The 13,051-nt window shown below is 37.4% G+C and overlaps 1 protein-coding gene across 1 annotated transcript in view; it reads left to right on the top strand.

Annotated features, from left to right (window-relative positions):
• POLA1 (DNA polymerase alpha 1, catalytic subunit) overlaps positions 1-13,051 on the top strand; it is a 283,316-nt gene that overhangs the window by 35,012 nt on the left and 235,253 nt on the right. Inside the window, exons 18-24 of the mRNA XM_013976637.2 lie at positions 303-392; positions 4,008-4,124; positions 5,290-5,465; positions 7,572-7,701; positions 8,192-8,311; positions 9,352-9,451; positions 11,204-11,328. Of these exons, the coding sequence (XP_013832091.2) occupies positions 303-392; positions 4,008-4,124; positions 5,290-5,465; positions 7,572-7,701; positions 8,192-8,311; positions 9,352-9,451; positions 11,204-11,328 (858 nt within the window). The remainder of the gene's footprint in view (positions 1-302; positions 393-4,007; positions 4,125-5,289; positions 5,466-7,571; positions 7,702-8,191; positions 8,312-9,351; positions 9,452-11,203; positions 11,329-13,051) is intronic.

Genomic DNA, 13,051 nt, shown 5'->3' with positions numbered 1-13,051 from the left:
TTATGCTATAAAATGTGTCCAGATGCACAAGCATGTCCCTGTGGAGGGACATTTCTGCACTTGATAGTGCTCAGTACTTAAAATCTTGCTTCATTCACATGCTTATTAGCAGAATGAGCTCCTCAGAGATTTTTGTGCAAGTATTACTGTGAAATCTAGAATCAGGAATTACATTGCCACATTTTGTTTTGAAATGGATGGTTTTTTCTTTTAAACCCTAAGCAATCTTACCATGCTTAAGCAGGAAGCCAGGGAATAGTACTTGAGAGTAAAGAAGTGACTGGTATGTTTTTCTCTAACAGAATGTGAAGGTTGAGGTTGCTGCCACGGAAAGAACACTACTAGGTTGTTTCCTTGCAAAAGTTCACAAAATTGATCCTGATATCATTGTGGTAAGTAGATCTTTGATCATGTCTTGGTGAAGCTCTTGATTCTTTAGTTCTTTTCAGTGTGCCTTGATTGGAACTTTTTGAGCAACAGAGAATCTTTTCAGAGTGAAGTGACCTTGTGAACTGGTAGGAATTCGTCTACTTTCTGCTAACAGAAAGGAGAAAAACCCCAGCCCACTACAGGGTAGTTTTTTTTTTTTTTTCCTCTAATAGAAAAGCAACTCATGAATTACTCTTGAAGTTTAGGATACTCCTGTTACTTACAGTTAGCGCGCTGCCTGGAAGAAAAGTAAACTCATGTCAACTGTTAATAGCTTCAAAATTTTGGCATAGAGGCCCAGCTGTATAGTGGTCACAGGAGTGAATTTCTTTGGTTTGGTGCATATCCCCCAAATTTAAGTATTTTAATTTTATGAGCCCAGTGGGTGTCTGTGACATATTCTTTTGAGAGATCATGGCTAGGAGTCTTTTTTTATTTTGATGACTGAATATGCTCCTACTAACTAATAAGAGGTCATAAAATAATTCATTGAGTTCTTTGCCCCAGTTCCAAAGAGCACTAAAACAACATTGTGCTTTGTTTCCTCTAAACATAGGTTTTAGGACTTAGGTTGTAGATGCCTTAATAGGAGTTCTGCCTTTTGTCTTGGGTTAATAGAGCAGTCAAATTATACCGTGCTTTTGGGATTTTTGGAGGGAAGCAATATAAATGCCTGTATTTTAAGTGTAATAGCAGTAATTTAGTTACATGGAAGCCTTGTGAGAAATGTTTGCCATACGTTTCTGTGTTCATTTTTGTTCTTGAACCCCTTTCTGGATGAGGTACTGAGAGCCTATAGGTTGTTACCAGTGTCTCTGTACCTGCTTCCCTAACAATCTTTCAAGACCCATCTTGAAAGCGCTAGGAAGATTCTGTCCATGGTGCCCTTGTGCGGTCCTCTGGCTCAGCATCAGGCCTACATCCAGCCTACTAGCATTCTCCCTCTTGGGCCCCAAGGAGACATCATGGTATCTAGGGGTAGCTGGCCTGCCTTAGGGTGTTAGAGCCGAGACTGTGAGAAATCCGAACCAGAATGAAAGAATCCTAATATGAGTTTGAGTCCCTAATCCCAGGCATGAGAATTTGGAAATGAGACTTGCTCACGTCCTTTGGGTCTCTGAGTTTAATAGACAAACTTACCATCAATATAGTGGTATGTATCTTTAATTAAAATTAATAACAAGTAAATCTGTTTATTAGTTGATTTTAAACTTCATATAGTTAATTTTGCTAGTTTAGTTCAATCACTCAGTCATGTCCGGCTCTTTGCAACCCCATGAACCGCAGCACGCCAGGCCTCCCTGTCCATCACCAACTCCCGGAGTTTACCCAGACTCATGTCCATTGAGTTGGTGATGCCATCTAACCATCTCATCCTCTGTCGTCCCCTTCTCCTCCTGCCTTAAATCTTTCCCAACATCAGGGTCTTTTCAAATGAGTCAGCTCTTCGCATCAGGTGGCCAAAATATTAGAGTTTCAGCCTCAACATCAGTCCTTCCAATGAACACCCAGGACTGATTTCCTTTGGGATCGATTGGTTGGATCTCCTTGCAGTCCAAGGGACTCTCAAGAGTCTTCTCCAACACCACAGTTCAAAAGCATCAGCGCTCAGTTTCTTTATAGTCCAACTCTCACATCCATACTGTTGACAGTAATGTCTCTGCTTTTTAATATGCTGTCTAGCTTAGTCATAACTTTCCTTCCAAGGAGTAAGCGTCTTTTAATTTCATGGCTGCAGTCACCATCTGCAGTGATTTTGGAGACCCCCAAAAATAAAGTCTGACACTGTTTCCACTGTTTACCCATCTGTTTGCCATGAAGTGATGGGACTGGATGCCATGATCTTCGTTTTCTGAATGTTGAGTTTTAAGCCATCTTTTTTACTCTCCTCTTTCAGTTTCATGAAAAGGCTCTTTAGTTCTAATTCACTTTCTGCCATAAGGGTGGTGTCATCTGCATATCTGAGGTTAGTGATATTTCTCCCAGCAATCTTGATTCCAGCTTGTGCTTCTTCCAGCCCAGCGTTTCTCATGATGTACTCTGCATAGAAGTTAAATAAGCAAGGTGACAATATACAGCCTTGATATACTCCTTTTCCTGTTTGGAACCAGTCTGTTGTTTCATGTCCAATTCTAACTGTTGCTTCCTGACCTGCATATAGGTTTCTCAAGAGGCAGGTCAGGTGATCTGGTATTCCCATCTCTTTCAAAATTTTCCAGTTTCTTGTGGTCCACACAGTCAAAGGCTTTGGTATAGTCAGTAAAGCAGAAATAAGATGTTTCTCTGGAACTCTCTTGCTTTTTCGATGATCCAGCACATGTTGGCAGTTTGATCTCTGGTTCCTCTGCCTTTTCTAAAACCAGCTTGAACATCTGGAAGTTCATGGTTCATGTACTGCTGAAGCCTAGCTTGGAGAATTTTAAGCATTACTTTACTAGTGTGTGAGATGAGTACAATTGTGCTGTAATTTGAGCATTCTTTGGCCTTGCCTTTTTTTGGGATTGGAATGAAAACTGACCTTTTCCAGTCCTGTGGCCACTGCTGAGTTTTCCAAATTTGCTGGCATATTGGGTGCAGCACCTTCAGAGCATCATCTTTTAGGATTTGAAATAGCTCAACTGGAATTCCATCATGTCCAGTAGCTTTGTTCGTAGTGATACTTCCTAAGGCCCACTTGACGTCACACTCCAGGATGTCTGGGTGTAGGTGAGTGATCACACCATCGTGATTATCTGGGTCGTGAAGCTCTTTTTTTGTACAGTTCTTTGTGTATTCTTGCCACCTCTTCTTAATATCTTCTGCTTTTGTTAGGTCCATACCATTTCTGTCCTTTATTGTGCCCATCTTTGCATGAAATGTTCCCTTGGTATCTCTAATTTTCTCGAAGAGATCTCTTATCTTTCCCATTCTAGAATAAGCATAATTCACATGATGGAACTTATTAGTGCAGACTTGGAAAATATGGTTATCTTTTTGAGTTTTTTTTTTTTTTTATTCAGGATAGTTTTGTTTCAGTGTTTTCAACAAGTTTCTTATTTGAACTATGGAGTGATATCTGTTTATTTTGTTGCATGTTGATTAAAAGTCAAAATCAGTTGTGTTTGAACTCAGTTCTTTAAGAAGAAACTGGATGTACTTCCCGAGTTTTCTAAGAAGTCTATGTAAACTGTCACACAACACAGCTGGGTTCTTGGTTGTTAAGGAAGTAAAATGAAATTATTTGAATACAGCTTCTACTGATGACCTGAAAAGTATGGGACATTAAAATTTGCATTTTCCTGAGAGACTGTGAGGTGTAAGTTGCAAATTAAAAGACATCATATGAACCTGGCATCAATTAGAATAAAATAAAGTTTATTCCAGCAATCTGCTTAGCAGCCTTGTTAATGTCAAGGCTAATGAATGCTGCTGATGAATAAATTCCTGAAGAAGAAAGGACCCCAGTCGGAGGTAAGCTCATGATGCCTTCAATTAGAGACCAGAAAAAGAAAGGGCAGAGAAGTTCTATGCATTATGATGATAAATCCTTTAATTTGTGTTTCTTCTAATGTTATTGGCTGCATTCTTTTTCTGACTAGGGTCATAATATTTATGGTTTTGAACTGGAAGTGCTACTGCAGAGAATTAATGTGTGCAAAGTTCCTTTCTGGTCCAAGATAGGTCGGCTGAAGCGATCCAACATGCCGAAGCTTGGGGTAATCATAATTTTCAAATCTTTCTTCTCTATTTTGGCTTCTGTATATTGAGTAGCTACCAGGTTGCACCTTGTGCTTTTTTGATTTGGAATCAGTTGCCTTATGATAGGACATTTTAACTTTGGCACTAAACACCTTTGCCTTTGAATTCAGCATTTTATTAGTAACCACTGGTAATTTTAAAATTTAACTTTTAGAATCTAGAGATAGCACGTGATTATTAGCTCCACTTGGGCATCCCTAAGAAACAGCTGTGGGGTTCTGGAAGGAGATGGGAAGGAAGAATGGGAGGGATCAGACACTGAGTGGGCTGCATATTTGTCCTCTCTCTGAGCAATTGCAGGTTTAGGGGTACATTCTCACAGAGGGGACAGAGCTTGTTCAAGATCCTAGAGCTAGTAAAGGCAAGAACTATAATTTTGAACCCAGGCCCCATCTGATTTTTGGAAGGCTTGTCCCTTTTCATTCTGCCTGCTTGCTTGATAAAGGGGGCTTGTGGTGGGTTTTGGATGAAGCACCTTCATTTCCTAAACTCTGACACTGCTCTTTGCTTGAAGTCTTTACTTAAATCTTACCAGTGAACCAGAATGCTGCTTCATCAGAGAACTTAGGAATCTGTACCTTTTGTAACATTCTCCAGAGAATTCTGCTGCTGCAGATTGGAGTTGGGAGCCAGTGCTCTTGCTTCTTTTCCTGTTCATCTCTTTAAGACAATAGAGTCGTTATTAACACATCATCCAGATGCTGGCATTGCTTACTCCTTACCCGCTTCAGGGTTCTTTATATGGCATCTTCTCAGTGTGGTCTACCCTGACCACCCTATTTAAGATGTAGTTCCTGCACATTCCTTGTTCTCATCACCATGTCCTATTATCCATATACTTATTACCTCCCAAAATTATATAATTTTTTAGTTGTATATTTCAAATGAGATCAGGTATCTTTTCTACTTTGCTAACCGCTGTATCCCTTATATTCTGAGTGTCCAGAACAGTGTCAGATACACAGTCAATGTTCAAAAATATATGAGTGATGGCTGAATGAATGCATGAATGGAAGAATGAAAGTTTCATCATTGTAGTTTTGGGGCTAGCCTCAAATCAAGTTAGAACGAAATGTCAGTGTCTGCTCTTCCATGGGATTTGCTTTTTGTCCTCACCTGTAGGGCAGGAGTGGATTTGGTGAAAAAAATGCTACCTGTGGCCGAATGATCTGTGATGTGGAAATTTCGGCGAAGGAACTGATTCGGTGTAAAAGCTACCATTTATCTGAACTTGTTCAACAGATTTTGAAAACTGAAAGGATTGTAATCCCAATTGAAAATATACGAAACATGTACAGGTATGATCCTGGATGCTTCAGAATTTCTCTGTCTTGAAATTAACTGAAATCCCAGAATCATCCTTAGGCTGGAGGAACAGGAGCGTGTGGTGCTGTGGAGGGGAAAATTGTCTGTCTTCATGTCAGCATCACATCTCCATTCCTTTAGTGATGTGAATTATTTTGCCTTTTGAATTATTCTAATTTTATCATAATATCTCCCTCATTTAACACCATCTTGATGTTTCCTGAGAGCAGTTTGGAAATTGATGTGATATTTAGGTTTCCACCCTTAATTCATTAATTCAGAAATTAATGCAAATATTTTGGAAATATAAAATCTGAAAAGTCATTCAATTATCTGGAGATATTGCTGCTTATTTCTTTTTTCCAGCCTTGTTGAGGTCAAATTGACAAATAAAAATTGTATTTTATTTAAGGTATACAGCTTGATGTTTGATACACATTGTGAAAAAATCATGACAGTTAAGCTAATTAACGCACTCATCACCTCACACAATTTTTGTGATGAGGACACTTAAGATTTCTTCCTCTTAGGAAGTTTCATGTGTATAATACATTATTCACTGTCATCACATTGCTATACATTAGATTTCTGGAACTTAAATCATTTTGCATAATGTAAACTTTTGCTTGATTATTTCTTACATAAGGTTTCTCCTACCCCTATGGCCATTTTGCATTCTTTTCTGCCTGTTCCTCCCGAGTTCTCAAACTGCTTTTCTTTCTGACTGCGCTCCCTGCCTGGGTGATCTCATCGAGTTGCAGGAATTTCAATACCACGTGGGTGCTGATGCCTCCTCTGAGTATATCTTCACTTTGGACATCTCCCCTGAATTCAGACTCATGTCTCTACCTCCCTGTTCTGCTTAATGTCTGATATGAGCCTCCAACTCAGCCTGTTCCACAGCTGAGCTCCTGACTTTCTCTTCCTTGTTTCTCTTACTTTTCCAGTATCACTGGAAACCTCCAGAGTCATCCTCAGCCTGGAACCTCTGAGGCATCTATGATTCCTTTCTCTGACATCTTATGTTCCATGCATCAGGAAATCCTGTCAGGTCCATCTTCAAAATATGTCTCTATGCCACTTCTTTTCTCTTCACTTGGACCCACCCTGGTCCAAGCCACCATCCTCTTTCTCCTGGGTCACTGGGTCTTATATTAGCCTCCTTACTTGTCTCTTTGCTTTTGCCCTTGACTCCTTGTTGTCTGTTCTCAACCCAGAAATGAGAGTTTCTTTGTTGAAGTAAAGTTGGATATGGCACTGTACTTAAAGTCTCCTAGTGACTTTCTGTTTCATTCAGAGTAAAAACCAAAGCACTTATTTTGACTTAAAAGGTCTTATACAGTGGGTCTCTCTGCCATTAATTCTGTCCTTATCTTCTCTTATTCTCCATCATTCTCTGTGTTGCAGCCATTGGTCTTGTTCTTAATATTGGAACTGCGAGATTTATGCTCAGACTAGGGCATACTTTTTTTTTTAATTAAAATTTTTTTTTGAATGTGCTGTTCTGTCTGCCTGGAATGTTCTTCCCTCAGATTTACCCATCTGAAAGAATTACCCTCTCACCTCTTATGGGTCTTTATTCTCAGTGGACTCTTCCTTGGTTCCCTAACTAAAATTTGTCTCTGCTCTTGACCCTTAATATTCCCTTCTTAACTTTTCTTCTTAACACTTAGCCTTATTTAACATACCACATATTAAAAATTTAAGTTGTATCCTACCTCCCCCATAAGGATAGGAATTTTTGTCTCTTTTGTTCACCGCCAGAATTTAGAACAATGTCTGGCATAGAGTGGGTATGTAATACATATTTAGTGGATGAAATGAATGAAAGGATTTAGGGCGTTTTCAGATTGTAGTTAACATATAACTTTATCTTAGTGTGATTTTTTTTGTTTGTTTTAGAGAAAGGCATTGGGATCAATGGTATGAATGAATTCCTAATTTCATACTGACCTTATTTTAAATTGTTTCCAATGTGAGGTGCCATTGCTCTGAAGTTACATAACCAAAAATTTTTAATAATGCTTTATGAAATTCTAATTTTAATCCTTGTTTCTTTTAATTACTTGATTCTGTTTCATTCTTACTTTTCTGTACAGTGACTCTTCTCATCTGTTGTACCTGTTGGAGCACACCTGGAAAGATGCCAGGTTCATTTTGCAGATCATGTGTGAGCTAAATGTTCTTCCATTAGCATTGCAGATCACTAACATCGCTGGGAACATTATGGTAAATTTAACTTAGAAAGGGGAAAAAGCATTTCCTGTTGGATCCAGTGTTTTCTTGGGGTAGTTGTTATATGATAATGAGTCTAAATGCATGCTTATAAAATGAGTAACTTGTATTTTGAAAGCTGGGCTTCTCTTGTAAAATGAAGAACTGCTTGGGAGAGGGGGAGGAAAGCCAGGTGCAGTATGTTGAAATTTGGGGGAACATAAGGATTGTCTCTGACATCTGGATGTGTCTGATTTGTGGAATGGTCCATTTGAGAGTAAAGAAATAGCCGAGTTGTGGGTATTTTAAGCTCTCTTTGTCTCCTTTTAACTGTAATGCTTAAAGAAGCTGCTGGAAATAATTAATACCCCCCCTTTTTTTTAAACCAGCCCTTGATATGATGAGTGAATTTGAAGGAGGTGCTATGATTAGATTTATCAATTTGATTTGCTTTTGTTTATTGTGGTTTTGAGCTCAAGTTTTTTTTTTTAATTCTATTTAATAGTCTAGGACGCTGATGGGTGGACGATCTGAGCGTAATGAGTTCTTATTACTTCATGCATTTTATGAAAACAACTATATTGTGCCTGACAAGCAGACTTTCAGAAAGCCTCAGCAGAAACTGGTGGGTCCAAAATTATATAGTGTTTTGCTTTTTTATATCCCCCCTTTTTATTAACAAGATTGTTTCTTTGGGCTGTGATAACATCTACTTCCCAGATAAGTAGAAACTATCCTGTTTGCTCCATTGTTTTGGTATGGTCATTTCCTTCTCTACTTTTCTCTATACAGATAAAAATTATTTGTGAAACATGAAATTCTTTGAGAGAGGCATTAGGCCTCTGATGCGTGACCATAGATGGAAATTGTTTTGCTGGGTTAGCACTACCAGTTGAACCTTTTATTTCCTTGAACCCCTAAGCCTTACTTTTTATGTTGTGTGGTTGCATTTTTATATTCTAGTAGGATTAAGGTCACCACAGTCAGGTTTCTGAAGTAGTCTCCATCACACCAGAAATAAAACTTAGCTTAGCTACTGTCTTATCAGTATGGATAGTAATCAATTTAGAATGGGAGTTTAATGTTAAAATGACTCAGATTCTTTTGTTGTGCTTGTTTTACATACATTATTAAAATTAGTGAAGTATTAACTTAGAGGAGTTTGACTTCTGCTGAGTATTAAATGTTTGCTAATTAAACTACTTGGAAAAGAATTTTCAGCATATGGACATACTTATTTTAAGGTATCCATATTAATAATAAGAATAATGGTAATATCTAAATAAAATAGTTTGTATTTTTATATCATGAATGTTGGAGTAATGAATATGAGAATTCTTAGAATCTCAAATTTTACATGGCACAAATAGTTGAATTGTTACTGTCCATTGATTTAAAAATGTGAAGTTCTATTCAGAAATATTTTAAAGTGGAATTTGCATATTTATCACCTCAGATACAGTGTGTGTTTTGGTAAGTACCATGCTTGGCATTCATTTGGATTCATGAACATGTTACAGTAACTGTCTTTCCCTAGAGGACTATTAACTGAAAGTAAAGTATCTGTTAGAACTGTGTACTGCAGTTGGAAAGGGGGAAATCATAAACCTTCTAAATTGGTTCATGAGTTGCTGGCTGGTGAAGTTATCTTCCATTTGATATTAGGGAGATGAAGATGAAGACATTGATGGAGACACCAGTAAATACAAAAAAGGACGTAAGAAAGCAGCTTATTCTGGAGGCTTGGTCTTGGACCCCAAAGTTGGTAAGGCTGGGCAGCGGATGGCTTTGTCTCTGATGTGAAGGGACTTCTTAATGCAGTCAGCTTGAGAAACTAAAAGACCTGACTTGTGTTTTGTATGTTAGTGAATAGGTTTCATAATGACTTTATTTATTTTCTTACGTTCATGTGAAAATCTTGTTTGCCAGTCTTTTAACATGGGATTAATGTGAATCTTTTTTTTTTTTTTTTGCTGTATTCCAAGAAAGTTTTATTTATGGACATTGAAATTTAAATTTTGTGTCATTTTCACATATCATTGAGATAGTCTTTGCACATTTTTTTCCCGACCATTTAAAAGATGTAAAAACTCTTCTTAGCTCATGAGTGGTACAAAAAGAGATAGGCTGAATTTGATCTTTGCCAACCTCTGATCCAATATATAGCTATTTGTCAGGACTTCCCTGGCGGTCCAGTGGTTGAGAATCTGCCCTCCAAGCCAGGGAACACGGTTTCCATCCCTGGTCCGGCAATAAGAAAAAAACCACACTGGGATTTAAGGAATAATAGTACCAGACACACAGTAAGCTATCAGTATATGCTTGCCGTTGTTATTGTCTTAACTGTGGACATTTACTTCTATTCAGTTTCTTCTGAAGGTGAAGATAACTCTTTGTAAATGTCCTAGAGAAATACAGTAGCTTTCTGTTCACCCTTGGCTAGTAAAAAGGGTGGATCGTTCCACTACTGACATTTATGTATGCATCTTGTCTGATCTTAGCAGTTTGTATACAGGTAAATAGGCTGCCTGTTTTATTCTTTGAAGGTGTGATTATAAAAAAATGTATAACCACTTGCTGGTAGAGATCACTAAATATTTGAAGAGTAGGAGGGGAGGATAGGTGGAAAGGAATGCGTTCTTTTTTTTTTTTTTTTTTAAAGGAGTCATAGCTATTGTAATTTTTATTTTTTTTTGTCTTTTTTTAATGTACAAATTTTTTTTTAATTTTAAATCTTTAATTCTTACATGCGTTCCCAAACATGAACCCCCCTCCCACCTCCCTCCCCATAACATCTCTCTGGGTCATCCCCATGCACCAGCTCCAAGCATGCTGTATCCTGCATCAGACATAGACTGGCGATTCAATTCTTACATGATAGTATACATGTTAGAATGTCATTCTCCCAAATCATCCCACCCTCTCCCTCTCCCTCTGAGTCCAAAAGTCCATTATACACATCTGTGTCTCTTTCCCTGTCTTGCATACAGGGTCGTCATTGCCATCTTCCTAAATTCCATATATATGTGTTAGTATACTGTATTGGTGTTTTTCTTTCTGGCTTACTTCACTCTGTATAATCGGCTCCAGATTCATCCATCTCATCAGAACTGATTCAAATGAATTCTTTTTAACGGCTGAGTAATACTCGTTCTTGAAGGAGAATTTAGCAGCATTTTGTTTTTTTTGGAAATGTACATGGCACCTGTGTAAAGTAATTGATAGGATCTAGTAAATGAAAAAAATAAAGTAATTGATATGAGGGGGAGTGTTTGCCCATAATAATAGAGTACTTTTGGGGGACTGCTGAGGTTTCCATGCCAGACAGAATCTCTTCTTTCTTTGTCTTTGGTTACCTGATTTTTCACTCTGATATATATTTACAGGGTGATAGTCAACTCCTTTTTTCCCTTTGTCTGCCTCACAGCTCTAGATTGTATATGGAGTCATAATATAGTACTTCTAATACGGTGTTATGCTAAAGACTTTTTGTAACATGGGCCTTTTTTCCTTGCAGGTTTTTATGATAAGTTCATTTTGCTTCTGGACTTCAACAGTTTGTATCCTTCCATCATTCAGGAATTCAACATTTGTTTTACAACAGTGCAAAGAGTTGCTTCAGAGGCTCAGAAAGTTGTAGAGGTTTGTATTCAACTGGGAACTCTTGAAATTGAGATTAAAAATAGTGCTTAAAGGGGGAAGATAAGCAAAGGGCTTGGTGTTCTAGTTTTTCCTTCTGAAAGGTAATGGCATTCTAGCTTTTCCTTCTAAAAGGTAACATATCCTTTCTTTTTGGTCAGAAGGTGGGGGGAGTGTTGGGTAGGAGGAGACTCAGACTGGTTCTGTGTCTTTTATCTAATAGCTTTATTGAGATGTAATTCACAGACTCTGTAATTTACCTATTAAAGTGTGCAATTTAATGGCTTTTAGTTTATTCCCAGAGTTTGCTAACTGCACTATAATCACTTTTAGAACATTTTCATTTTTCCCCAAAGATACTCTCTTCCCTTTAGCCCTTACCTCCCTCAATCCCTTCTAGATTTAGGCAACCACTAGTCTTTCCACCTCTATAGATTTGTGTATTTTTGTATATTTCCTGTAAATAGAATCATATGTGACCTTTTGTGTCTGGTTTATTTCACTTAGCATACTGTTCTTGAGATTCATTTGTGTTGTAGTATGTATTAGTCCTTCATTCCTTTTTATTGCTGAATATTCCATTGTAGCAATACATGTCACATTTTGTTTGTTTTAAAATCTCTTGTCAATTTATGCAAAAATATCTGCTGGGATTTTGATGGGGATTGTATTGAATCTGTAGATCCCTTTGGGGAATATTGCTATCTTAATAATATTAAGTCTTCCAATCCATGAAAATCAAATCTTTCCATTTATTTAGGTCCTTAATGTCTTTCAAAGGTGTTTTCTAGTTTTAAGTGTACAAGTCTTTCACTTTTATTAAATTTATTCCTAAATATTTCATTATTTTTGGTGCAGTTGTAAATGGAGTGTTTTCTTAATTTCAATTGTGGTTTGTCCATTGCTAGTGTAGAGAAATAGAACTGAATTTTGTATATTGATCTTACATCCTGCAACTTTGCTGAGCTCATTTATTAGTTGTTGTAATGATAGTTTATGGTTTCCTTAGGATTTTCTATAGACAGTATCATCTTGTCTATGAATAGAGAAAGTTTGATTTCTTCCTTTTCAATCTGGATGCCTTATATTTCCTTTTCTTGCTTAACTGCCCTGGCTAGAACGTCCAGTACAGATGAATAGAAGTGGCAAGAGCAGACACCCTTTTCTTGTTCCTGATATTAGGGGAAAGCATCTAGTCTTTCACTATTAAATATGATGTTACTTGAGAGTTTCCCACAGCTGGCCTTTATCAGTATGAGGAAGTTCCATTCTAGCACTAGTTTGTTGAGTGTTTTTTTTAAATCATGAAATAGTGTTGGGTTTTCTTAACTACCTTTTCTGCATCTATTAAGATGATCAGTATATGGTTTTTGTTCTTTATTCTTTTAATATAGTATGCTGTATTGATTGTTGAACCAACTGTTGTTCCTGAGATAAATCCCACTTGGTGTATAATCCTTTTTGTATATGGCTAGATTCGATGTGCTAGTATTTGTTGAGTTTTTTTCTGTATTCATAAAGGCTGTTGGTGTATAGTTGTATATATCTTTGTCTGGTTTTGGTATTAGTGTAATGTTGGCCTCATAGAATGAGTTGGGAAGAGTTCCCTTCTCTTCGGTTTTTGGGGAGAGTTCATGTGGGATTTGTTTTAATACTTTAATTTTTGCCAGTGAAGTTATCTGGTCTTAGACTTCTCTTTTTTTAATTTCTAACTCAGTCTCTTGTT

The sequence above is a fragment of the Capra hircus genome, assembly GCF_001704415.2.
Source record: "Capra hircus breed San Clemente chromosome X unlocalized genomic scaffold, ASM170441v1, whole genome shotgun sequence".
In the NCBI taxonomy this organism is placed as follows: Eukaryota; Metazoa; Chordata; class Mammalia; order Artiodactyla; family Bovidae; genus Capra; species Capra hircus.
This window is presented reverse-complemented; position numbering and strand designations above follow the sequence as displayed.